The 27,835-nt window shown below is 37.2% G+C and overlaps 1 protein-coding gene across 1 annotated transcript in view; it reads right to left on the reverse strand.

Annotated features, from left to right (window-relative positions):
• Window positions 1–27,835, reverse strand: part of PRKDC (protein kinase, DNA-activated, catalytic subunit) — an 86,184-nt gene that overhangs the window by 41,903 nt on the left and 16,446 nt on the right. Inside the window, exons 19-49 of the mRNA XM_063326838.1 lie at window positions 27,651–27,737; window positions 27,154–27,273; window positions 26,631–26,790; window positions 26,090–26,196; window positions 24,986–25,076; window positions 23,456–23,619; window positions 22,634–22,786; window positions 21,287–21,394; window positions 20,254–20,480; window positions 19,729–19,823; window positions 18,632–18,731; window positions 17,337–17,470; window positions 16,537–16,791; window positions 15,348–15,574; window positions 14,282–14,490; window positions 14,011–14,143; window positions 12,782–12,940; window positions 12,256–12,459; window positions 11,085–11,270; window positions 10,040–10,144; window positions 8,900–9,067; window positions 8,484–8,611; window positions 7,260–7,467; window positions 5,542–5,720; window positions 4,256–4,424; window positions 3,645–3,710; window positions 3,158–3,230; window positions 2,790–2,938; window positions 1,429–1,566; window positions 1,119–1,238; window positions 23–166 (exon numbers count right to left, since the gene is read on the reverse strand). Of these exons, the coding sequence (XP_063182908.1) occupies window positions 23–166; window positions 1,119–1,238; window positions 1,429–1,566; window positions 2,790–2,938; window positions 3,158–3,230; window positions 3,645–3,710; window positions 4,256–4,424; window positions 5,542–5,720; window positions 7,260–7,467; window positions 8,484–8,611; window positions 8,900–9,067; window positions 10,040–10,144; window positions 11,085–11,270; window positions 12,256–12,459; window positions 12,782–12,940; window positions 14,011–14,143; window positions 14,282–14,490; window positions 15,348–15,574; window positions 16,537–16,791; window positions 17,337–17,470; window positions 18,632–18,731; window positions 19,729–19,823; window positions 20,254–20,480; window positions 21,287–21,394; window positions 22,634–22,786; window positions 23,456–23,619; window positions 24,986–25,076; window positions 26,090–26,196; window positions 26,631–26,790; window positions 27,154–27,273; window positions 27,651–27,737 (4,566 nt within the window). The remainder of the gene's footprint in view (window positions 1–22; window positions 167–1,118; window positions 1,239–1,428; window positions 1,567–2,789; window positions 2,939–3,157; window positions 3,231–3,644; window positions 3,711–4,255; window positions 4,425–5,541; window positions 5,721–7,259; window positions 7,468–8,483; window positions 8,612–8,899; window positions 9,068–10,039; window positions 10,145–11,084; window positions 11,271–12,255; window positions 12,460–12,781; window positions 12,941–14,010; window positions 14,144–14,281; window positions 14,491–15,347; window positions 15,575–16,536; window positions 16,792–17,336; window positions 17,471–18,631; window positions 18,732–19,728; window positions 19,824–20,253; window positions 20,481–21,286; window positions 21,395–22,633; window positions 22,787–23,455; window positions 23,620–24,985; window positions 25,077–26,089; window positions 26,197–26,630; window positions 26,791–27,153; window positions 27,274–27,650; window positions 27,738–27,835) is intronic.

The raw sequence follows: 27,835 nt of genomic DNA on the forward strand, positions 1-27,835 counted from the left end.
AAGGAATGTCACATTTCCTTACTTTGGGAGTGCTTACGCTTGTCCAGGAAAGGATAGTAACTACTATTTCCACTACCATGTAATGAATCCCTTCACCTCCATTATTCCCAGAAACAACCAGCTGCAGCAATGGACCAAGCCATTGCTTTGCATAAGGTCGGAAAACCTATGGAAAACAGGAGAATCAGTGATCAAGTACAAATTATCCAACTGTTCAATAACTTGTCATTCAATAATCATTAGACTGCTAAGTCAACCTCTTACCACTTTGCTTAACCTCTGAAGCAACAACCACAAAAAATTTAAAATAACTTTAAAATAAAAAGCATCCATAACCACGTTCCTCACTTCTGCATAGAAACTTTTAACTAAGTATTCACATAAAGTTAATTATTTCACTAGAGCCCACATAATACGGCTCTCGCTCAGAAAACCTGTCCCTAAAGGATTTGAAAGAGCATGCCATTCATCTAGCCTCCCATTTCAGACAGCTTTACTAAGAAAGTAGCATTAAGCAAGTGTTAAAGCTTCCTGAATTACTTCTGAAATTCAGACTCTTTGTATTTTGTACTTGGAATATTTCAGACAGAAGCACTATACTTTAAAACCACTGTGTGAAATAGGATGAGAATGTTTTACCCCAGAATAAGAGTTAGAAAACGTGCTCCGCAGGCAAAGACACATTATTCTATCTTAATATCTTTCTGCAACCAGAACATCATTTAGCTCTAAGGTTTTCCATAAGATTCATCTGTGACCATTAAAAAACCATTATATCTGCTCCTGCAAAGATGGCAAACATAATCAGCCATACCTCTTGCTCAGTATCAATGAATCAATTACTTATGGTTTACAGAAGACACATGTTGCGGACACACTCTACTTACAGAAGTAGAGTTTGGGAAAAAAAGTATTTGTATTACATTAAAAATACTGGCACTATCTGGAATTTTGGGCTATGAATGCACTCCTTTTTATCACAGCACACTACTCAATTTGAATGCCGCAAAAGCGTCAGCTGAGGTGATGTGATTTTACCTCAGAGGAGTTACACAGCTGATATTATAACACAACCTGTTCTGTTAACAGAAAAAAATATAACAAAAAAAATTACTCACGTCCTCAGTATTAACAATAAGTTTTGCTATGAAGAGGCGAATATTTAGTGGTACTGATGGGTTTCCTAATTTGCCATGCAGAAACTTCATCCAAAGAGGAAGATCTACTGGAATCGTCCCCTGAAATTTAAGAGATGAGCAAAAATCAACTCACTTCTTCGATCAAACAGGCTTACCAAGCCAAAAAGCCCCCAGCTTGAGCTCTCATTATAACATAGCCAAGAAAATTAATAAATGAATGGATTCAACCATGACTCCCTTTTCTTGGTATAATTAGTGAAAAACTGCCAATTTCTTGGTTAATACTGGCCTCCTCCACTTTGGGTGTGATCTGGTTCCTCTGCATATGTTTAATCAGAGTGGTCATAGAAGCCATACACTCATGTTGGTTGAGTTCATCCATTTCCAGTTCCATCTCATCATTTAAAACCATGTATTCTGTGGGCTCCTGAAAGAAATTTTACTATGATTAATAACACCACTGTATTTTCTTTTAAATCATGACAATGCCATGAGTCATTCTGATCTTATCTGTGTGTACAGCTTTGACTACACGCACAGTGTGCACAGCAGGGAATACATCAAATGCATTGTTCAGACACCTCCCAAATATATGTACCAACTGTGGACATCTTTTACTTTCTGTGCCAACAGACGTCAACTTCATGTTACTTTGACTTTACTACCTGCCAGGATAGGTGTGGCGACTGCTGGAAGTGGGAAGAGTTAGCTGAACCTCAGAAATTATTTCATTTCACAGGTGAGAGAATGTGTTAACACTTTCCACGGGGGAAAGCCCTATTTTTATGGATGTGTTGTTTCACACTGACTAGCAACCACAGCAGCTCTCTCTTTTGCTACACAGAGTAAATCACAAGAAAAAATTGTTCGCAGTGAGAAATTGCAACACTACTACGCAAAGCAGATAGAAAGTACATTTCTGGTTAACCTCGTTGCAGCTAAAACACCTCCTTGCTCCAAAACATGGAAACAGTTTATCTTTCCCAATGTTAACAGTTATTTTGACAAATTTCATCTTCAATGTTGACGACACTTTTACAAGTTTTCTTTCTGTTTTATAGCAACTATCTGTCCTATCAGCATTATTGTTGATGAGACATCTCTTGATCGCAGAAGGAACACAACCTAAAGTCTTGGAAGATAACAAGACCCACAGTTAAATACAAGATGCCACAACAGCAATACAAAAATAATAAAGTGTTTGATCACTTATTCCATACGTTTGATACAATCCATACATTCGATACAATCAGCTTGGACAAGTGCCTTCAGACCTAAAGAAGAGGGAAATGAGGAAACTAGGTGCCTAACAGAAATACAACCATCACAGGATAATCCTGAGCACACTCAAAGTCAAAAGCCATGTTTTTACAACTCAGGCTGGACTTCACTCACATTACTCGACTTTAGAAAGCCAAGGTAGGGCATTGCTTTTCTCCAGCTACAGACAGTGGAGAAAGGGAAGAAGAAAAATGACCAACAGAACACAGCTCTAGTCCTCCTCCCTCGTCTTCTGGAGAAACACATTTTCAGGCAAGTAGAACAAATACAGGAAACTGGAAATTTTTCTTTCTCAACTCCAATAAACGTATGCAATTGCTGGAAAGCATAAAACTCTTCCTCCTCATAGCATATAAATCACTAAATTACCTTTCTCCTGAAACGAGCACTGCTAGCTGTAACATCTTGGGAGCTGTAAGAAAAACCTTGGACTCCAGTAGAAAAATCAAACTGACTCATTTCCTCACTCAAACTGCTGTCCATCATGTATGATGCAGAAGCTAAATACTTGGGTTCATCTAAATAGGGAAAAGAATAGACCATTAATAAAGGGAATTACAAGAAACAAGCCTTTATTGGCCACTAAAATTTGAGGGTGGATGGGAATTGGTTGTTAGATGAAGTATATTAAATGCTTTTATTTGTTCCTGCTACAGTAGAGGCTTATTAGCTACACATCAATGAACACTGAAAGGTAAGAAGACATTTTTTTCCATAGTCATAAATGACTTTCATACCCCGATCACCATTCCCTGCATCCCTGGCCTCCTTTCTAATAGCAATGTACCGCTTCTTTCTTTCCAGAGGCACCTAAACAGCAGGAAATAAAGTTTGAAAATTAGTTTTTTTAATTTACAGTTTATTTACAGAACTGCCAGAAAATTATCAAAACCATTTAACATGAATGGAAATCCCATGTTATAAATTATTATAGTTAGTGCTACAGAACAACAGCTAAATTACTTATTCCTACAGCTGTTCATTACTAGAGTCAGTGTGCTAAAAAGTGTATTAAAGTTATGTGTACTACAGGCGTGTTCTAAATTTCAAGTCTGTATTTCTCTCAGAAAAATGTATTTTAAAACATTAGAGGAGTACTCTATTTTTTATTCACCACAGAATTCTCTTTCTCTGTATGTGAGAATTGACCTGGTCTACAGTGACACTATTAAAGCCATACTAATTTTTTCCTTAGGAACCCTAAGGCCCAGAAATTCCACTCACCTCAATTTCTACAGGAAATGTATACTGACGCTTCAGGTCTATCAGATTTTCAAAAATCAGCAAGTTCTGCAAATTGAAGCATGTTTGGAAAGTGCAAAATTATACTTCTGCACACAATAAAAATTGCTCTGAACGTATTTTATTTCTTCTTAAAAAAACCCAGATCAATGTACAATACAGAAAATATGGCATGTTTACTCCCCTAGATCAATACTTTGAAGAAAATTCTGCTATTCAACTACACAAGAATTCACAGCACAATGTGCTCTATAAAGAGGTTCTCTCTTAATCAAGTATATTGCAAGCACTGGAGAACTTAACAATAGGGTTTTTTCTCATATTTTAGAAAATGGATTGAGAGTGGAGGGAAAACATGGTAAACAAATCACTACTCATTCATTCCCAAACAGACAATAAAACCTTCATCAGCAATTGATATTGCATGAAGGATGCAAGAAAGTCAGCTATGACTCCTTCTCTTGCCTCACTGGGTAGTTTGTTAATATAACTGCATGTCATTCAGGCTTGATTCTTTCATTTATTGCAATCAAGTAAAATCACTTTGTGGTTCGTGCTCTGGAAGCCTTCTGACAGCAACAACAGCTTCTCACCTTTTCTGATTTTTCTGTAAAAAGAAAACCTTGATAAAATTTACTTTCGGTGAAGACACAACTGATAACAGCAATAGCACAATTATATGCTGCACAGTGATACTGTCTCCTCTTCTCCAACAGCTGACTCTCTCCTGCCATGTTTTCCGTAAATGCATCATAGCATGACCTTAAAATACAAACAGGCAAGGAAACACCATTAGAAGTCTTTTTTTTTTTTTTTTTTTTTTTTTTTTTTTTTTTTTTTTACAGGAAGCACAGGAAAGGCCCCAACCAGAGACCAGTGAATCAACAGAACTTCAAGAGATCTTTATTATTATAGGAGTATCAGCATTAAACCACCTAAGACTTATTCCAGTTCTCTGCGGGCATATTGCACTGAAACAGAACCATTCAGCAACGACAAAGCCAACTGCCTCAAGTATTTACACGGCCGTCCTTAATGTCAGGAACGATGACAGGCCGTTTTCAGACAAGATGGAGATATGTTCCAATGCACGCATAAATCTCTCTCATGGTCCTTTCCCAAGAAATTATGAATGGACTGGCATGCTAAGTTATGCTATAGGTCAGCCAGAGAAAACCAGTTTAGATGCAATTTTTATAGGTTTTTTGCCCATAACCACTTATAGAACTTCTGCAATTCATAGCCAAGAAATTCTTTAAAGTCCTCATAGAAAATGGCGTTGTAAAATAAAATTAAACCCAAATGAAAAAAAAAACCAAAACAGCAATTCAGACATCTTATTTTTTTTCAGAACATTAAACAAACTAAAAATATTAATTAGCATATATATTCAGTATTAATCTTTTGTCCCCCTCTGCAGTGTTGATTAAAATTACACCTACTAGGTGTGCTGCTATATTATGAAATGTAAATGAAAATCCATCCCATTTTCTCAGTCAATCATATCAACACCTATCTTACAACACAGAACCATACTCTACATGAAAGTGTAAGTATACTGAAACTGAAATTGTGAAAACACAAATTAAAGGCCAAGAATCATACTGAAAAACAAAACTAAAAGCACAAGCTTAACAAATAGAAATGGCAAAAAGAGGAGGCAAAAGTTATCCTGCCATCAGATTGTAGTCTACATTAAAGATCATTCTATCAATGTAAATTCAATATTGTGTATTCCATGTACAATCAAAAGCTACATCAGAGATTACATTTATCCTTGAGCAAATCAATCTTCTGCTTTATATGGCAAACTTAAAAATTGTATCTGCCCAAAACCCAATTAGGAATTAAAAGGAAATAAAAGAAATAATAGTCTTACTTTATTAGTGTCTTGGTAAGTTCATTTCCTTCTACGCTCATGGAGCCACGGTAAGCTTGATTAATTTTAGAGTCCTTGGAGTAAACATCCTCTTTTGAAAGACGCACATACATCACTTCTAGCAGCTTGTAATACCCCATTTTCTTGGTGACTTGTGTATCAAAAGTGTATTCATTGGACTGGAAACAAATACGAAAAAGCTCAAAAAGAGATTTCCTGGATCCTGCCATTCCTTAGTAGAAATTAGAGTAACTGTGGAGCTACTTAACAGCCTTCAGCTTACCTCTACCTTCTAAAACAGAGAAAAGAGCTGATGACAATAAAAGACTGACTGATTCCGAGTTCCTGTGTAATACAGTTACTAAAACTATTATGACCTGCTCTTTATCAGGTGAGTTGTCTTAATTACAATTGGCCTAAATCATTATAGTGATACCAGAGTGAAATAAGCAGAATACCAAGTAACAGCTAAGACTCATGACAACTGTAGGCAAAACATACATACCTGTCACCATACTGGGTATCACTCATGATTTTCTTTAAGCACCTCACTTTGGTGCCAACGTTTACAGCAACAGAAACATGGTGGGGGCAACTCTACGTAAGTCTTGGGTTTAGCGTCTTGTTTTTAATAACTATTACTAAATATGGATCCTTTCATAGAATGTGTTGGGTTGGAAGGGACCTTTAAAGGTCATCTAGTCCAACCCCCCTGCAGTCAGCAGGGACATCTTCAACTAGACCGGGTTGCTCAGAGCCTCATCAAGCCTGACCTTGAATGTCCACCACCTCTCTAGGCAACCTGGTCCAACGTTTCACCACCCTCATTGTGAAGAGCTTCCTAATGTCTAATCTAAACCTACCCTGCGCTAGTTTAAAACCATTGCCCCTCGTCCTGTTGCTACATGACCTTGCAAACAGCCCCTCCCCAGCTTTCCTGTAGGCCCCCTTCAGGTACTGGAAGGCTGCTATAAGGTCTCCCCCGAGCCTTCTCTTCTCCAGGCCGAACAACCCCAATTGTCTCAGCCTGTCTTCATTGTAGTGGTGCTCCAGCCCTTTGATCACCGTCATGGCCCTCCTTTCAGCATCTTGTTTGCCCTGCTGCCTTTAAACAGCCACATCAGCAAAAACATGGGAGTCAAGAACTACAGCAAGAGCAGAGACCTCCACTGACAACAAAATTATTGGCTATAACTATACTTTAAATTGGAGGATAGGCTGTAAATAGACAAAGGATGATCTGTGCTCCTAATTCCTTGCCAAAGGATCTTTGCAATGATTAGAGGTGTTTCTTTCTCTAGAAGGCAGGCACCTAATTTAAGAGCTTTCATTACTGAGGTTGAATACTTCTCTTAACAGCATAGGACCAGGCTAAAATTTTATACAGCTTTTATATTTCAAAGTTAGACTCGGTTTTTGCTTTTGACAGAACTTCAGACCCCTTTAGATATATATAGATAACATTACAACTTTGATTTTTATACACAGTAGATATGCAAACGTACATTAACTTCAACGCAACAGTGTGTTAGGGAATAAAGAAATGTTTCTCACTAATAACTAAACCATGTAATTGGCACAATCTTCTGCTCCAAAATACAGGTAACTGGAGAGCAAATGATTTCAATCAGTGCCTCACTCTAAGTTAAGCAAAATGTACATACCAACACCAGCATTTTATTAGACCTTCCCCAATCCTAAAGAAAAGTAATTCATACCTTTGTAAACCTGGAATTAAGTGCATCCATAGCCTGCACTATAATCTTGCTAAAGAATTCTCTCAGTGCATCCAAGCTGCAGTGCCACAAGACAGTGAGGAGGGAGCGATCCATAAAGGCTTGACGGGTAGTATTTGAAAGAAGGTGTTCACTCTGGAACATTTTGTGAACCGTGTCCAACAGTATCACTTGTTTGTCAGTGGTGCTCCTAAACAAGATGGAAACCTCAAGATAAAAACTCTTTTACCAGACTCCATTTATGTTTCAAAACCCCCTGACATTTAAAGTTTTTTGTTGTCTGCATTCATACCCTCTTGGTTTATCGTCCTGTAACACATGCAAGATCAGGTTGAATTGCCACTTACTGGGGAGCTCTTTAAAGAAAATCTCAGCTTCTTACTCTGCAACAGATGGTAAACTTGTTCGTACATCTTAGTTTAATTTAAAAGCAACCATTAGCTTTCTCAGTCCCTTTTTTGCTGAACAACCTAAAAAAATATTTATCTGGTACAGGTGAAGACTGGGGGCAAACAAGAAGGAAAAAAGGAGACTTCACTGTTATCAGGTCCTTTTGTGGCCTATCAAGTGTTCCACTACTAGATGAACTGTTGTTCTGAATAATTTTATAAAAGGTAAAACTTAAAAAATGGGATTTGGGCCTAAGGTAAATTACTTTGTCCGGGAAATGACATGCTCCAATAGTCACTACTTAATAGCCCATCATGAATTGGAATGTTTGGTTTTAGAAGAGACTGAAGACCTCTTCTGTGGACAGAGCATGTTTGTGTCTACAGTATATCACCCTGGAAACTTTCAATTAAATAAATGTGCTGATGTATTTCCAAAGGGGTTGAATAAAGTAATCCACTGTCAGTTTAAGTGCTATCTACTTAAGTGACTGTGTGGTTATACAGGGACAGCAAATATAGGTATCACACACAATTACTATCTTTAACTGAATTCTGCCAGAACAAGCTAATTTACAGGAGGCTTATAAAATTTGCCTAGGCTTTGGAAGTGTCATATGGAAGTTGGCGCCACTTGTTCTCACTTCGTAAGTATTTTGGAAATGTGAAGACAAAAGCAAAATTCGACTTAAAACCATTATGTAAAACTTTATTGTGTAAATCATCACTACTACATGGACAACATAATAGAGGAAGCAAATTTGCTTCAGCAAAAATTCAATGAGAACAAGAGCAAAATCCAATAGACCAAACTCACCTTCTGGAAATTCTTTTGAAGCTGGCTTGAAATAAGTCCTCCATGAAATGTCTGTGGTCCCTACAGAGAACCTCTGTCATAAGCTGCAACAGCATTGGACTCTGAGACAATTCTAAAGCATCTAAAAACTGAAAAGGGAGTAATACATAACATAAGGAGCCACACTAGATCAAATCAATTCCATCCAATTATGTAATTATTTTTCAGTACTGATCAGAAGCAGATGCACAGAAGGATATGCTTATTTAATGTGTTTCTGTACATTAAACTTCTGGATAAAGACGTAACTCAGAAACAGAAAAACTAATTTTCTTCTGTGAACTGGGAGTCTCTCTTTAATTGCAGATCCTACGAAACACTGTTTCTAGACATAGTTCACTTAGGCTTCTAATTACACATTCATTAAAAATACCGACCTTCTTAGTGCAGTCTACATAGTTATTGTGCTTCAGGGTTCCTTTGGGAAACTCATCTGACCTCATGGGAAAATTGAGAGCAATAAATTGATCAAGAGCATTCTTAAGGTCATTAAGTTTTTCTCCAGTCAAATTAGTGAAGAACGGCAGAATTATCACTGCTTGGCCCTGAAGAAAAGAAATGTAGTTTTACACTAAAAAAAAAGAAAAAAAAAGTCCTCTACGAAGCAAGCTAAATAGAACCACAAAATAATCAGCAATGGCTGCGTGTACTGATTCAATGTCTCAGTGTGCTGATAAAGATCAGAGAGCAGCTATGTAGCTGCTCATCTTTAAGGTGCTAGTTCAGAAAACAGCTTTGGTCACTGCTGATGGGAGTTAAAAACCAATTAACATCTCATGGCTGACATGGCTTTCAATAAGACCTTATTGTTCTTTTAAGCAAGCACCCATTATCACACAAGTCACTGATGTAACACACCACCTGGCAGCTAAAGCAAGATCCCAAACTTTATTTATTTTGAATGCACAGGAAAGTACAAAAGTCTGTCTAGCTAAAGGTAGACTGACTGAGCAGCAACCATGCAAAGCTATTTCATAAGTACAAAATTTTACTCTTCCAGTCCAAAGCCTATGATCCAGCTTCTTTGAGAACTTCCACTTTCAGTACACAGTACTTTATCTCCCCCTCCTGACCAAGCCACATATAGCAGTTAATCCATTAGTACTGGTCTCATGCTTGCAGACATGGACATTAAAATCATGGCATAGGTTTGTAATTTGACATGTAGTAAATGCCACTCCGTGCTAAAAGCCTGATTAGCTGTCATTTCTCAGATGAACACTTCAGAGTTCTAAACTACTTGCAACTGACAGGTTTTTCCTAAAAATTACATGCCTTTCAGTAGGGCAAAGAAAAAAAGGAACACCTAAAAACAAAGCAGATCTGTGATACTGCCTTCTGTTTAAAGAACAAAAAGGATGACTTACAATTTTTAGGATTTTGAACAGAATAAAAAAAATGGAAATGATGTCCATGTTACTGTGCAAACTAAGGTAAAATTTAAGCCGAATAACAGGAAATGTCATGAACATTCTAATCTGGGGAGGGTGTGGAAACCACTGAAGTGAGCAATTTACCTTAAGATTTAAGCCTAAATTCTGATCAGTAAGTAGGCTGGTATAGGTATTAAAAACGTCTGTAAATGCTTCATGATTGGTATTGAAAGAAACCGAAGAGTCTATCTGGAACAATAGAAGAAATAAAAAAATCAGGATTTTCTCTTTTTTAAACTAGTCAAAGAGATCATTGTATTAATGAACAATAAAAACATGAGCTATAGACTTGTTTACTTCCAAAACCACACCGAATTAACAGAAAGCACATACAGAGTGATTTTAGTTTTAAAAGGACTATCAAAAAGAATTCTAAAAGCTACACAGTACAATCATATTGTTGCATATTTTCCAGTTCAAAAAAATATTAAGCTCCCTCCCTCAGATTTCCTATTGGTCACTTCACTGCCAGCTAATATAGCAATAGAGCTCACATTTTGTGTCCTGAAACTTACCTTTAAACAATTAAAGTTTAAAATAATTAATTATAAAAAAAAAATCTCAATAAGAGATCTTTCTGTATATTTGTGCACAGCTACTTTTACAAGTTCCCGAAAACCACCAATAGGATAGGTGGATAAAATATCTTTTCAACATAAAGAAAGAAAAAACAAAAGACCCAAACCCCAGTGTAACAGAAATTAAAGGTGTTTGAAATAAAGATCTTTCTGCAGTCTGTTGATATGAGTAGAACTCCCCCATTTTGACTTTCTGGATGCCAACATGACAAAGAACGGTATTAGAGGCTGCTCACTTTCACAGCTTATTCCCTGTACCAGTGCCAGTTCTCCAGAAAGAAAACATGAAGCTAAAGCATGAAAGCAGTTAAAAAAAAAAAAAATGGTGGGAAGGACAGGGGGAGAGAAGAGCAAAATCTAGTAATTTCTGTCTATCCAAATATTTGCTGTGCTTTGCAATTAGCAAGATATCAGATTCTGATATTCTCCAACTTTCCTCCCCCTCCCCCCCACCCAACATAAATAATGAGAATGAAAAGCATTTCTTTAAAAAGAGATAAAATGCCTACAGAATTAGAAAATTTACCTGGATTTTATAAAGCAACACATACCTGGAGAACTTTTGCCAGCAGGGTCAAGACTGCCATTTTGCTCTCAGGAGCTGAACCTTTGGCCCACCAGCTGTCAAGCTTCTTCCAGTTTCTTAGTACAGCTGTGACCAGCTTCATTCCTTGCTGCTTGCGTATGGTACGCTCCCTAAAACTCTGATCTAACATGCCGTTCAGAATGTTGCCAACCTGGAAGGAAAACCAACAGGTGGGTTCTTGAATCCTAAGTGAAATGATGATAGGATCTCTTCACTGGTATGGGCAATCATGAAAAAAAAAAAAATAATCAGAGATTCAGGAGAACCTAACACCTGACTGAAAGGCTTTTGTTAAAAGAAAAGGAAGAAAACTTGGAAACAACACCTTTAAGCATAAAAAAGAGATCCAATTGTTTTTAAAAGGATAATCTACTTTTCTGAGCATCTTTGTAAGCAAAAGGGAAAGTAGACTTCTGATCTTTCTTTTTGACCCGTCTGTTTGTCAGCAACACTGAAAGAAGGTTTCTAAATTATAACACACTTCCTTTGTGGACCGGAAGGTGAGCTCTACCTAACTAAGTAGTGTGGACCAACAGGAGAAAATCTGTGGAACAAAACAAGTGGTGCTGAGACCGAGTACATGACATCTACTTTGTATTTATTTCAGGTCACAGAGGGTTGTGTGTGTGTTTGCCTCTCTTTTTAATACTTTGATCTAGCTCTACTCAAGTTCTGTGGACTAAATGCCCATTACTGGTTGGAGTTCATTTTCCAGTTTAGTTTTATCCAAAACGAATCCAGTCCACATGCTCTGGGACCACTCTACAATGAAAATCAAAGCACAGTAAATAGGAACAAGCAGACTTGCTTTGAAAGGACATTCTTGATCTGAAGTACTACATAAAAACATCCTGAAATTCATAGACTTCAGGATAGGTAACAGGTAAGCACCTTCCACTTAGTTTGACATGAGACATCAGACAGCCTAAGTTATGTCAGGTTGTTGGAGATCAAAGTAGCACCAGTAGGCAATCACGAAAAAATTAAAAAACACCTATCAATGCAATGCTATCCGAAGTGCAACCAAATGCACTTTTTCCCCCACTACGCACTCAGTTACATCCATCTATAACAACAAAGAACTTGTTACTTCTAACATTCCCATTTGACCTTGTCTTTTTAAAGAAGTATAGTACCATTTGGGGATTGCTGGCAGATGATTCCATAAGCTGGACTACGATCACATCCAGGTTTTTCAGCAGCTGTTGATTGATGGTTTCTGAGAACAGGCTGTAAAAATACTGTCCATGAGAGAAACTGATCAGGTTCTTCTGGGATGCTCCTGATAATGGCACAGATAACACCACTGTGTTCAACAGCAGGCTTACTAGCTCCTCACACTGTGAAAATTAAGGTATAGAGACAGAGTTATCTCAGGTACATAAAGTTCCACTCATTTCTTATAAAAGCCCATGAGTTCTTTTAAAACTTCCATTCCGAACTCTTTTATGTTACCAGAAAGCACAAAAATAAAGCACAAACAGAATACTGAAATGCTTGTTATCTACAATTGTCACTCAATTAAGCCAAAGAATCCTTACAGTTCCTCTGTAGGATTATGAATAAAACACCAGCCTCATCTACCCAAAATATGGGTAGAAAAGTATTGATAATGAGTATTAAATGATGATTCAGTATTAAAACCAGAGAACAGTATCCTACCTGGTCATCAATAGCAAAGGCTAGCTGCAGGAGTCTATCAGCTAATCGCTTACTGCTGATGTCTAACGATGGAAGCGACATCCTTTCACCCCCAGGTGCAATACCTTTATAAACAACTGAAAGAAGCTTAGAGCCAACTGAGAAATGAGGCCCTTCATCCTGTTGAAATAAACAAGTGACAATTAATATAACCTGAAAAAATAACATAAAGACCTTCCAATCCACCTGTATAGCTAATGAAAACACTTGAACTCCAGGTCATTTTCTTGCAAAGCAATGCAAACATACCAGGACAAGACATCTGTGTAACTGAGGAACAAAGATTTTTAACCAAACCACCCCACTGCATACAAAGTTCAGAACAAACCAATAGTCATTTGAAAATCGTCACAAGATTCTGATCCTCCTCCAGATTGCTTGCAGATAACAAACGCTACTACAGAAATAAAACAAACAGCTTAGTCAGAATGGGTGGGCCAGAAAAGGTAAACCATGCAGCTCCCTGAATATCACCATCCTACAATCTCAGCTCTAGCTGTTGTTTAGACGTAGAGGATATATGACGAACACCCCACAGAAATTAAAGATTTTGTTACTTGCTAAATATAGCCTTGCTCACGAGTAGACAAATTTTCTCAGAGCTTGTGGCTGTTGCATAGCCTGTTTTCCTTCAATTGCCCAGAGTAAAATAACCGACTACAATCAGAAACTTAGAACGAGTTCTTTTGAGTAATATAGCTGAGACCTCCATCCCCCAGCTGCTTTCCATCCTGTTTTCCTGCAACTCAGACCCACTATATTGCTTCTGATCAGCCAGAATGTATTCCTTTTCTAATTTCCCCCATCACTTTGAATGTTCTCTGTTCAAAACATTTGAAAAATGCCTCCTTTGTAGGATAGTAAATCCCGATTTTTTAAGCTTTCAAAATTGTGAAGCTCAGTAAAAGAAAGTTTTAGGTAGATTCTGGTTGCGTCCTGACCCTGAAAATTGGAAAAAGACAGACATAATTACGAAGATTGTTCAAACCGTAGTATTGCACTACTCAGATTTGTAGAGTAAACATAAACAGTTATTTCTGACCCTGTTTAGCACCAGCTCTTCACTGTTGATCTCATTTTACACAACTTCTGCATCTGATCTGCTCTCTGTTTTCATACTGGCCTTTCACACAGGAAAAGCTCTTCACTGCATAAAAATATTCACCATTATTTTCTGGGTAAACAGTTACCTGATTGTGAAGAACAGAATGAAGCAGGCCAGATCTCTGGAGTTGCTTGCAGGCAGAAAGGACAGCACTAAACCTAACTTGATCAAAACGTGCGTCTGAATTAAACAGATCAACAGAACAAAGGTCCTCAAAGCTAATGAGAAAAGAGAAGCAGTAACATTACATTGGTGGGGAGCTCCACATGAAACCGTACACAACATTATGTACTTTCCATTTCCATGGTGAGTGGCATTTGTTCTGGATTCATGCTCATCAGAAAGCCCCTACTTACCTCTGCAGTGTGATTCTTTTCTTTATGCACAGTTTCAAAGATTCCTTATAGGGAGATTTCATCAAAGCTTTCATGAGTCTTACTGAGATATCTGGGAGCTTTTTCACAACTTGCACATCAGCAGTGTTAAAGCCTACGTGTGATGGATCACACACTGTCATCACCAGAAGCTCTATAAGGCTTGCATTAAGCAATTCCTTCTCAAGTAGCTAGAAAGAATAAACCAGTAAATAACAGCTTTATTTAAAAATCCATTTAGATTTCCTTATTTTATTCTTCACAACTTATCATTAGTCCTTGTATTTAAAATGAAACAAAACACGGAGTAGTAACTATTCTCACTAAGTGACATTATCTTTATGAAATGTCTGCCTTTCAATCGATTGTGCTAATACGCAGAAATTAAGTTATCTATAAAAATATACATAGGATATATGCTGTCTCATCAAACTGCACGTAAGATCTTTTATGTCCACACAGGCCTGTTTCACCTTGAAATCCAGATGTACTCCTCTATTAGAGATTAATTTAAAACAAGAGATGGTCACAGTCTCAGAACTAAACCTGACAGTGTAAATTTCATAACAGACTCAAAAGGACTATACCGCATATAGTTAAATACAGTTTATATTGCACCAAAGCTAGGCAAATGGAGAGACTCTATTATTATACTGAATTCAAGAAAGAATTCCCACAATCTGCCTTTCTGCCTTTTAAGCAGCTATCACCTTCACACATTTAAGGCCATCAGAAGTCATGCAAGAAATATTCATTGCAAGTACTCCATAAAGAATGACAATCTCATAGTCAATATACAACTGGAATATACAGGAAATATTAATTTCTCTAATCAAAACTACACAAGCCACTAAAATTCAACTGTGCAATATAATTCTTTTCACTGAGATGCGAAGACCGTAACAGTTTGCGACACTCAGTCATCAATTTCAATTAAAGTACCACTAAAGATGATGTTCTCCAGCAAACTAACCTCACAATAAAAAACCAAATCTCTAACTACATACAAAATTTGCGTCTTTTATCCACTACAGACTTCAGCACCTACCTTCCAGAAATCCTGCTGGCAGGTTTCCAGGATCATGGTGACAAACTCCATGATTCGGACTATAATGGTACACTTGCTGTAATTATACACATCTCTCTCTTGTGGACTGAACACGCTGCCTTTTGAACCGCAATCAAAGCACTGCTCTGCTGCATGGATATCATGCAAAGCAATAGTCTCAAGGAAGAACTGCACAGCTTCCAAGAATGAGGATCTTTCATTTACACCTAAGAAGAATCATACTAAGTTCAAATGATACAGCAGCTCTCAACTTTTAAATATATTATTTTGTGTTCAGAAGAAAACAGTCAAATTGAGATAACAAACAGAAATCCAGTGCATCTCACACCAGTATTTTCTGAAAGTCCTATGCCAGTTCCAAATATTAACATTCTAGGCAGTGAAGGGTAGCTTTCTACTCACTTATCATCACAAGCACTTATTAATGATGACGACTTAGGCATGTGTAATAAAAAGGATAAACATTTTAAATCCCTAGTTTTGAATAATTCAGCCCTATGACAGATGGGCTACCTAGAACTTGTACAAGACTTCATATATGAAGTAACTATACAACTGCACTATCAGTGATAAAAAGCATTTTGTTTAGTCCTGCATGAATAATTAAAAGAACTTTTTAAAAGACCCAGTGACTACACAGGTTATTATTATGCACCTGACCAAAATTGCAATACAAGGCTTTTGGACCTGATGCAGTTGAAGCATCACGAACTCAAGGAAGGTAACATGTACAGGGCTCAAAATGAAAAGGGGACTTCTTTCATTGCTTTCTAATCATTCCCTCCAGACATTAATAAAGAGCAGGTAAACAGCTTTGGAAGGATTAAAAAACAAAACAAAACAAAAACCCCCCAAAATTATAAATCTATCTCTTAGTAAAAGAAGTTGCTGGTGACTGGATGACAGAGACAGAAATTTAAAGGTATATTTCTAGGACTAAAAGGAAACATTTTAAGATACACTATTAACAATGTACTACTTCATCAAAACACTTCCAGTACAACAAATGTCACTGAAACCTCTGGGAGAGTTTGTAAAATTCATCAACTCTACATTTAAGAAAAAAGCTTAAAGTCCAAGTTAGGAATGCATCTTGGATGGGGGAACTCATCTTGGATGGGCTTTCTGTAACACATGAATGAACATAATGCAACAGTTAATCGCTTACCCAATATTTCATGAGGTTTGACCATTCGCAGCTCAAAGAATGTATTGTAGCAGTCCAGTGCTGCTAAGAACATATCCATCCACCGCATGACAGTCTGTAAACTGAAGGGCTCCTGCATACCACGGAGAGTTGGCTGAGAAAGGATCCCAGACGGACTTTTGGCATCGCTGCCACCTCCTTCAAATTTGTTAATGAGGAAAGAAACATCTCTATTTTTTAGAACATCAGCCAGCCAAGAAGATGGAGGCATGTTTCCTGATAGAAATAAAAACAGACATATAAATTGTCCAGGAAAAAAACAATTCCATCTAGCAAGGAATTAGAGGCAAATGGACCGATATGGATTTGGGCAAACAGACCGCCCAAACGTTGTGTTTTGAACTGGATCTTCTAGCAGAGAAGTTACTGGTTCTGGTCTAGCCTTGATCATACTATTTAAATTACCCACAAGGAAGAGGTCACTTTGTGAGATGCTCCCACTAGTTCCCAGTCAGCAAGCACTGCCTTCATAGCTGGATACAGCAGCAGTTCTCGGCCTGTAAGTTCTCCTTCCTGGCCGGAAGGAAGTTTGCAATAAAACCCTTTTCTATGCCCACAAAATCCCCCAAAACCTCGCAGTTCTCACAATATTTGATTTCCAATACGAACAACTACTCAGTCGCTATTTAACAGCACTGAGTGAACAGACATTTACCACAAAAATAATTTTTCTTGTAATTAATAGTTTGCACAGCAAAGAGAGGGAAGGCATGCACAGTATTTAGAAAGCAAAGATAATAGTGCATTGTGACTTACAATACCTGGTAATAAAGGAATAAATTCATAGAAAAGCTCCATGGCTTTATGTCGGCATTCTGTCTGAGGTCGTCCGCACTGCACTAAGAGCCACATGACAACGTCCCGAAGACACACTGACTTAGTAGCTGGAAATCCTCTGCACAAAAATATTAGGGATTAACAGTCCTCATGACATCTACCATGACACCATGGTCCTCCAGTTGAAAAAAATGAAATTGTTTCAGAAGCATTATGAATGTCCTTTTACCTATCTAGCCACAACCATTGGCGCTACAAGGAAGAGCTGTTTTACAAGCACATCCTGTGCTGCTTTCCTTCTCTCTACTGTACTGTGGATCCCCAGAGCACAGTCTTTGCGGCAAAATTTTAAAAAGGAGAATCAGGTCTCTTTCCTTCTCTTTGTAACACTCAAAGAGACAAAAATGGAGATTCAAGCTTAAAAAAGCCCACATAGTTTTCCCCTGTCCCTAATTATCCAGTTTCGTAATCTACCATAAGCCACAGCAGTGAGCTAACTCCCAGACTCCACTTCCCTGTTTCTTTAGGGTCACAGGACATTTCGGGTCAGAAGTAACCTCAGGAGGTCTCTGGTCCAGCCTCCTGCTCAAAGCAGGCTCAGCTATGCCATCAGACCAGGTGACTCAGAGCTTCATTCAAAATCACAGAATGGTAGGGGCTGGAAGGGACCTCTGGAGATCACTTAGTCCAACCCCACTGCTAAAGCAGGTTCACTTAGAGCAGGCTGCACAGGAACATGTCCAGTCAGATTTTGAACATCTTCAGAGAAGGAGACTGAATACTGAATCCATTCTTGCATATCCAGCCTGACACTGAATCCATTCTTGCTTCTTCCACCTTTTTCACTACCCCTCTTTAATCAATGATCGTCCCACTGCAGCTTGTCCTACTTCTGCTAACAGTAGAGCAATAAAAAAACCACACACCCCCCACGCCAAAAAACTTTGGAGGAGTTTCCTCCAAATACTTTGTAACACCAGTGCCAACCTTATAAACACTGCTGTGAGGGGCACATGCTTTTCTTTCCCTTCTGTCCTTGCCAAACTAAAGCAAGCTCTCTGTTCTGAGGCTCACCACGCTGGAATAAAAAATGACCATCGCGACCCTTTTTTATCATATGCAGCATTTCTCACCAGTGGTTCAACAGACATACCAGCAGGTGTCTATCAGCAACAGTCACAGGATGAACCCCCCATTCACTCCTAGGTATTAATGGAACTACTTACATTGTTAACCAAAATGTACTATTTAACAAGCAAAAGAATGGCAACTTGCTAACCGTGGTACTCGCCGTTTTCCTTCCTTGTTCAGAGAAGGCGCTTTATGCTTGATTATGCGCTTAAGGTGATTAATAGCATCACAACATTGTTGAGTGGTACCTGTTAGAAAGAGAGAAATCAACATGTATAAATAAATGCTAGTAACTTGGTTAAGTGAATGAAGGTATTATCACTATAGAATTGGTGCGAGAGACTTACACACAGGATAATGTCTATCACCCCCACTACTCTGTGTTTCTACAGCAAATTCTTCAAGGCTACAGAACAAGATCATAAAATAGCAGACAGGTCAACATGGCCTGAGCCAACCGTGAGACCTCTGCTATAAAACCGTGTATTCTATTTTCCATGCTCACGCATGGAAACTGTAAAGAAACTGTAAAACTTTCCCACAAGAGTATTTCTTCTAGGGCCACTTCTGTCATATCCTGAACTGTTTCTCTGAAATAAACAAATGTTTGTAACATCAGTTTTTTGCTTTATGTTCTAATTACCATTAATTGATGAAAGTCAGAGCATGAAAAAAAAGTAGAGAAAAGCAAGTTTACTGAAGAATCATCCTTATTGTGGAAGAGGTGACAGATTCTTCACACAGCTACATACTGTTGTAGAGAAGAATGACAAGGCAAACAGGAAAGGATACTACAAAATTGTGGAAATCTTCCACAGAACATAAAGAAATGCCAATTTTTCAAGCATTTTGTTTGTTACAAAAGAGTAGACTTCAAGCTTCTCATCAAGCTACATTTTTACAGTGTGTAACTGCAAAATCAGAACTCAAATCAAAAGCACCACTAGCATTTTTAGTTTAACTATAAAACTGTAAATTGTTTTAAGTGTGAAAAGGTTCTTTCTCTTGAGCACAAAATCTTCCACCTTTATATGTTGCAAGGAGTTGATTCAAAGAGTTCCTAACCAGATATCAAATGACCTCTCTAACAGTAATGAAAAATAAACCTTACTTTGTTGCAAAAGTAAGCACATTTACTTTTCCTCCAGTTATGGATTCAAGGTTTGGTTTAGTTTTTCTTTTTTAATCCAAGATTCAACAAGATGGCTTTTTTCTTCATTTCACAGTTAATTAATTATAGCTTACCTAATGATTTCTCATCTGTATGGGTTAAGGCTAGACTTTCCAGAAATACAACCAATGCTTCAAATACAAACTGTTCCACCAGAGAATTTTCTTCCCTTTAAAAATCAGGAATAAATATGATGAGAAACATGAGCAGAAGAAGCACTGAACGTGAAATGCTAATTAAAAACCAAATTCAAATACTATAGAGATAAGCTACACAAAATGTTTGTACGAAAAAAAAATACATCCAAACCACTCTAAACGCATAGCAATGAAGATTCACTGACCATGTTTAAAAGGCCTAAGTAACTTCCCATAAACTTGTGATAGAAATTTAAACTTCTACACTCTCCACTTACAGAAAGCTTGAACTACAAAAATATAATTAAAAATTAATAATCTGAGTAACTCAGTTTTACAGCTATTGTATTCATTAATAGAATGAGTGCCAGTGGACGACTATTTGAGTTCTACATTCAATTCTTTTTACGTCCTTGAACCTTTAGTCCAAGTTAGCTACTGTTCTGAGCTCTGTTTGCTCACCTGAATTCTCTGTAGATATTGTTAAAAGCAAGTGCTGCACCCAGTCTCTTGAAAGCACTGGGATGAAGAGCAAGACTATACAACCGTTTAAAAAGAGACTTGGTGTTTGCTGGGCTTTTCTCCTGCTGTCTCGGTGTTGTCTGCTTAATAGACCATTTCAAAAATTCACGTACACATTGACCACAGAAATCTCTCAAAGTGCTGTCAACTGGATCCACTATGCCACTCTGAAATTACACAACATTATTTCATTACAAGAAAGAAAAAAACCCCACCAACACATGGTCTCACTGCGGTTACTAGAGCAGCTTATTTACACAGTATTATTTGTAAGTTAAAAAAACGTACTTTCCCAGAAGCAAGAAAGCCATGAAATTATTGCTGTCCAAGGGAAGGGGCAGCATTTCCAGCCCTCACAGCACTGGATTATGCCTCAAAGATCTGGATTTCTATTCCCATCTCAGCTACTTAACAGTGTAAAAGCCTTGTGTAAATCACTTCATTTTCCGATGACCCAGTTTCCTCTGCTTTAGAAATGGTGTGGCAACACTGATTTTAATTTATGAGAAGTACTGCAAAACCTCCTGATCTATCTTCCCTCCATCCACTTCAGGTCAGTGCAAAAGCCAGTTTTAAATTTAAAACTTTTGCGCCTGGTGAAAGCAAATAAGCTTAGAGGAAGATTAAGCACACATCAAAAGAAACTTTCATTGAGAATGGGGCGAGAAATATTATGTATTTCAGTATTTCCTTGTATACACTGATGATAAAAATAGTGTTTCATTAATCCCATAAGCACCCTAAAGACACTACCTGTGTTTTGAGACCGTCAAAGAAATAGAGAACTCCATCATCAAAGTGTCAGTTAGGAAACATTAAAAGATCACAAAAATCGATAATCTGCTTTCCTTCTTTCAGACAAATAAGGAGCCAGTACATCTGTTTATGTGCTCCTGGTTCTTTCAGTAGTAAAATAATGCTAGTTCAAAAATAAAGTCATATGGCACAGAAAAAAAAAAGAATTATGACCTACCAAGATAGCTTCCAGGAACACCACCGTATCTTGACTCTCAAATTTTTTGTTGTTTGTAAACCAGTGAATGAGTTGCATGACTAAAGGCTCATACAACTGTCTTGTTACCTGAAAAGAGCAAAAGCCAACTACATTTCTAGGATTACTATATTTCTATGCTATTTTGCTATTCAAAATATGTAATAACCAAAAAACCCCTCTTATTTCAAAAAAGGTCTATAAAATTAATAATCCGCTTCATATTACATTTCCATATCAAGGATTTAAAAGAAAATTAAAAAATCTGGCTAGCTGCTTTCTATTCAACGGGTCTTAAATGATCTGCAAGCCTACTTTCAGTAAGACCCTCTGAGATAGACAAAAAAAACATTGCATGCTATGGACTGAAATGCCAATATACAGCCAGGGAAACAGGGAAGTTTGGTTTTAAGTTGTATTTTGATCTAAAATCTCTCTTAATCTTTACCATATACATTATTCTAACTTGCTGGATTTCAACAATTCTACCTGTAAGTCAACCTGATCAACTACTGTCCTATGGTAACATAAAGGAAAGAACCATTAAATAGACTTGCTTGTAATACAGCGTGTATGCCTGTATGCATTGGTTTGGACCAAGCCAGACATCATTTACCTATAGTTTACATTCAGCCATATGCCAGCAAAAAGGGTTTCACTTAAATTGGTAACGTAGTTTCCTGTATATTTTAACAGACACAAATCTCTTTGGTCTAAAAATAGAATCTGGACAGCTGGGTCCAAACAGCAGTTTGAAAAGGCACAAGACCTGTCGTTTCAGTGGAGGTGAACCTATGTGTCTATTCTGTTTTGTGTAAAGGAGGAGAAATACCAAGTTCAGATGTTTGAATTAAATATATCATCATTAGGTATCAATGAGACAGCTACAAATTCTCTCCCAAATGCTTTTCTTGTGGATTGTAGCTTTGAACTCATTCAATACCGACATGATCAATTTCATCTCATATTAACTTATTACAGGAAAAGAAAAATATGGAAATTAAATACAGCAGTAAAGAACAGCTACCACCACAAACTCTTGGAATGGATCTTCAATCTTGAAATCCTCACGTATTTGTACATTCCTCTGAGTTACTCTGAATTACGCTCTATTATTGAAGTCTTTGAAAAGGTCTACATCCCCCCTTCCCTTCCCTCCCCCCCTGCAAAATCCCGAAAAACTATCCCTAAAATAGAATTTCAGCATACAAAAAGGCAACATGTCAGGATAACTTCTAACAGGATAACTTCCACATAAAATTATACATTCATTCCCGAATTCAGATGTATTCTAAACAAGCTAAAACGCTTATAAATGAATCTGTTTACCTGGTCTACGTCACAAGCAAGACGAAGCAGTACTGGAAATATTCGCTTATGTAACTGATACATGGGTGGGGGACCCTGACGTCCTTCTGGCATCTGAGATGCTTTCCCCAACATATACGTGACTATGCTATGTAGCAGCTCGCATGCTGCAACCTGAAATTTAAAAATCCCTTTGGTTATGCATCCATTACTTTCACAGAGAAGACAAAATTGTAGTCAGGAGAGAATGAGTCAAAAGAAAGGATGTACTTGAGAAAACATTCCAATCTATGCTAAATCACTGCTCCAGGAACAGATTATGTCCACAGAAATAATTTACACATGTTCCAACTGGCCTTTGTCCTTGTGTTTTAGTCTCTATCATGGGCAGCCACTATTTAGCTGGAGAAAAATCATCACCGCGTAAGTCACCCATTATCGTGTGTTCAAGGACAACCTCCATTCTGGACCGTCTTTGGATATCAACATCCCAATATAGCAAAGCAGCAAAATATTTGTTTAACTGCTCTGCTGGACCAGGCCCACAAGCTCATGGGCTAGGCACGAGAAGGAGGCCAAACAACACTGAAGATCAATTAGCTTAAAATTTTCATTTCCATGTCAAGTCTAACTCTCAAAGCACAATGGTGTCCGACAGAGCTTATAGCAATTTCTGCTCTTCCGTTTTTAAACGCCTAGAATAACCTCATAATGAAAGAGCATCAAAGCAGCACATTGCTACCAATGAATTAATTAAAACATGTCTTTCCTAACAAGGAAGATACTATTTTATGCAGTACTTATCAGCTAGCATAAAAAAAGATGCAGAAAAAACATCAATACTTTTGTTTGTCTGTCACTTGCAGAAAGAGCCAGTTCAGTCACACGAGGCAAGAATGAATCCAAGTAGATGACAGGCTTCATATCTGCAAACGGTACAGCAAAGCTAAGGCGCTTCTCAGTGTCCCAGGATACACATTTCTTCATCATGTCTTCTGCAGAGGTAGCTAATGCATTTGAAAAAGACCAGAACAAAAAATAAGCTTTCTATAACAAACATAGAGGAAGTATTTCCATAGTTCAGTCAAAAAATCTGTAACCTTTCAACTTCAGTTAGATTGACATAAAATTTTAACGTTTTATAAATTATTGGATGTTACAAGTACCAGAAGTATGTTAGAAGGCTGGTTTTATTTGCACATCTGAACACACGTTTAGCCGCGACATGGAAAAAATAATCTCAGACATTTCAGGAGACAACCGCAGCAGCCTCCAGTTTCAATACAGGTAAGTTTGGAGACAATTATAAAGATACTGAATCACAGTTATTTAAAATACTTCTTTAAGATGTCCAATAAGACAACCAATAAGGCAACTTTTGTCTTCTACTGTTATAAACAATGCTTGAAGATCAGATCAGACAAGAAGATCCAACATACAGGCTCCTGCAGTTGCACAGGAAACAACTCCATTTATGGCTGCATCCTCCAAGGAAAACTCCCTTCTCTCCCTATAGTCCTGTATCTGTTAATTTGGTGAACAAAGTCTGACCGCGCTTTGCATTTAATTTCCAGAGAATAATGCTCCCTTCACACAGTATTTCTGAATAGCAACAGAGAAGTACTTGGCAGAAAGAAAATTTATTGTAAAGGCAGTAAAAGCAAGCGTAAGCACTAAATGAAAGGAACAAAACTTCTATAGGATGAGATTAGTTTTTAGACTGACTAAATTTTGTGCTGAATTTATCCCTTAAATCTTATGGCCAGGTACTTAACGCTATGCTTTTCCATTTTTGTTTTAGTTAGATTTTATGATATTTAATAATTAAATTATAAAGCTTATTCACACACTGAACAGTGAAGAGCATACATTTTTTTTTTTTTTTGAGGAGGCACTCAAATGGAGCTCTACTACCTGGACATACTAAAGGCATGGTGCACCTTAAACTCACAAATGAATAAGTGAACTTGCCAAGACTTGCACAATTGTAGAACATTGTAGTAAAAAGGTGGAAACAAGCACTAAAGAGCTACAAACTGAGGCAAAGTTTTAAAATGGCTTTGCAGACAGAGGGTGAAGGAAGGGAATAAATAAAACCATAAACAAAGATGTATATAATTTTTTGCCTTTAATGGAAGTTTTCTACACACTTTCTGCATTCCATTGTAAGTTAGTAAATACTTTGCTCTCCTAAACTCCAGAACTGAAAAAAAGCAATCTTGTTTTAAATGAGCGCAACAAAAAATAGCTTTCCTTAAAAAGCTCATGCATTCTCATAAAGTGAAAGTGATGTTGAGACTTCACTGAAATCAACTTTCAAGAGAGACAGCAGAGGCATGTAAATATTTTTATTTACACTGATAGGGCACGCACCTGTAATTAAGTTGTGGTTGATCTGCCCTCCCAAAGATCCAAGAAGGCGTGCCACTCTAGTCCTTACTGCTTCCAAGGAGGGACTGTCATCCTAAATAATTCAACAGATTTATATTAGTGAAGGAAGAGTTACTATACAGAAATAAGTTGGTTTATATAGTAAATGAAGGGTTTATGGCACTTATTAATGTACGGATGAAGAAGGTAAAATGAAGAACGTGTGGGGAAGAACCGCATCAAACAAGAGAACAGTTTTGGTTCAACATGCAGAAGAGGGGAAGACCAGAAAGCATTTTCATCACATTTTAAGCAATTGAAAGCCCTGTTTCTCAAGTAAAGGTTAAAATTTTATCATCACAGGTAACACATACCTACAGAATAACATAATAGTCTGAAAAGTGGAAAGAAATCTGAAGTAAAAATTACTCTTTTTCATTTGCTTTGATCCCAGAACTTAAAGTCTAGATCCTGTACCTATATGTAAGCAGCCAATTGATTTTCATAAGCAGCCTTTATGGGATGTAAAATTTACTCATTTTTTTTTTAAAGACCACTAGGTTGGAAAGAGGTTTATATATATATATTTTTATATATGTATATATGAGAGTAACTATTAGTTTCACACCTAAAAAAAATGTTTATTCTAAGTCAGTTTGCACACTGGAACATACAAATAAAACTACACTTATTTTGAGCTACTTGAGAAGCCCTAGTCAAAATAATCAGTATGTTTGACATCTAAGACTAGGAACCTATCCACAAGATATTTTAAAAAAAAAAAAAAAAAAAAAAAAAGGTTACACTTCCACAAAATGGTATTTGCACATGGCACCACTGCTGAGCTGGGACCTGATTTTAGGTGTAGGAGTTAAATTTTTGTTTCCCTAATATATCAGTCTAGCAGTGATGCTGACTCCTAGAATACGACATCTTTCCAGCTGTGCAGACTTAACAGCTTTTCGAGCCACACTGTAGAATGGGATTCATTGAACCGATCTAAAGCAGAAATAACCCTCAGATAAAACGTATATACCCAAAGAAGGAAGAGAAACAGTGTGGATTGATTAAGTCACATTTAACTCTAAAAAGAAACAGTGTTCTTACCAATGAAAAAGTCTTTGCTTTTCTTAAACGCTGTATCACAACTTTATTATATCCCTTCTGGGCTGCTCGAGAAAGTTTCCTTACTTCCCAATTATTCTGGGATTCAGCTGATGAACAAAAAAACCTGTGTATTAATATTAGTACCTGCACCTCATGGACCTATGCATAGTTTCCTTAAAAAAACCCACCCTGGTTTTGCCCATTTTTATTTTTAAGATGTGACAATTATTCTTTCACTTAAAATCTTTATTAAGGAAAATAAGTCTCTATTAGTGAAAACCAAGCTGATTTAAGGATACAAAAGACAAATCACAGAGAAGTGGCATATGAAATGGCTACAATTAGTGACTGTTCAGCAGCAGCAAACAAATTATAGTTTAAGAAAAAGGTAAATTTTGGTGTGTAAGAGAAGTTATATTGTTCCAACCGCAGGAAGCACACAATATAGACGAGAAGTATGTCACATTCGTATCTCTAGATGTAACTACATAAAAATTAGTTTCCTCTCCCTCAAGACTAACAATTTTTTGCCTGTAGGTACCTGTAGATGTAGAGCTTTTCAAATAACCATCAAGAAGAGGCAGAACATCCTTGTAGTAAGGTTGCATTATATGTCTGGGGATGTGAGCTGACCAGTCTTCCAAAGCATCCAGTCCCAGATCAGCCATTGGGGTACAGCTAAGGCCCAGCTTAAATGCGTTCTATGCGTCAAATATAAAACTATCAGTCTTTCATTTTTATTGACTGCTGTTGTTTAAAGGTAAAAAAAACCACCCATATTTGAAAGCTTTCAGCATATAATACATCTTCATTCTTAATAACTTGTCTGCTTAACATCTCACTCAAGATCAGCACAGGAGATATACATTATATTGCAACACAGGCACTAAGAGAGTCAGCTTAGTGCAAAAGCACATTCTAACAATTTACTTGTTTATCCAAAAAGTCAAGTCATTTGCATTCTATCTCACTGAAGGCTTGCTCAACAGGATACTAACTTTGCTCCAGAATTTTTGTACATGTTTTAGAAAAAAGAGTGTTAGCTATACCCCGCTTTGACCCACCTGCAGCGCAGGAATATAAGCTTTGATATCAAGCATGATGATGTCATGTGGTAAAGAGAGCAAAAAATTCAGACAGGATGCCAACAACTCATCCTTATACTGTTTCACTTTTGCTGCAACCTAAAATTCAGATAAATAGGTCAAGAATAATCATAAACTTTTTAAGATCTTGATTTAGCTATATCAATATCCATGTAAAACAAACAACTCAAAACCAATACTGGAATCTCATTCACATGCAGACGGTTACCAGAAAGTATTTAACGCACAATTATACAGTTATTTCTTAATTGTACATGAATAGGTGAGCAACAGACCTCTTCTGACATTAAGTAAAAAACAGAAAAAAAAAAAAGATCTTAAACCTCCACTATGTTGCATAATTCAAAGATCTGGAATATTTCTATTATATATGCAAGATTTGTCAGGAGATAACTTTGACTGAGTCATGTATTTTTATATTCAAACTAAGAAAGATAGCCAGCAAAATCACTTACCTCTTTTCCAAACTTTACAAACAGGGCAAAGCAAGACTTCTTTTCTGGGTCTTCAGAACATTTTCTGAGACTCCTTGGACTGACACCCTACCAAACAGAAAACACAAGACAACAGTATTAGAAAAACGTAGTACACAGTATGAACATGAAGCATAAGTTCAACTCAGAATATATACATCACTGTC

Source organism: Chroicocephalus ridibundus, chromosome 2 (genome assembly GCF_963924245.1).
Source record: "Chroicocephalus ridibundus chromosome 2, bChrRid1.1, whole genome shotgun sequence".
In the NCBI taxonomy this organism is placed as follows: domain Eukaryota; kingdom Metazoa; phylum Chordata; class Aves; order Charadriiformes; family Laridae; genus Chroicocephalus; species Chroicocephalus ridibundus.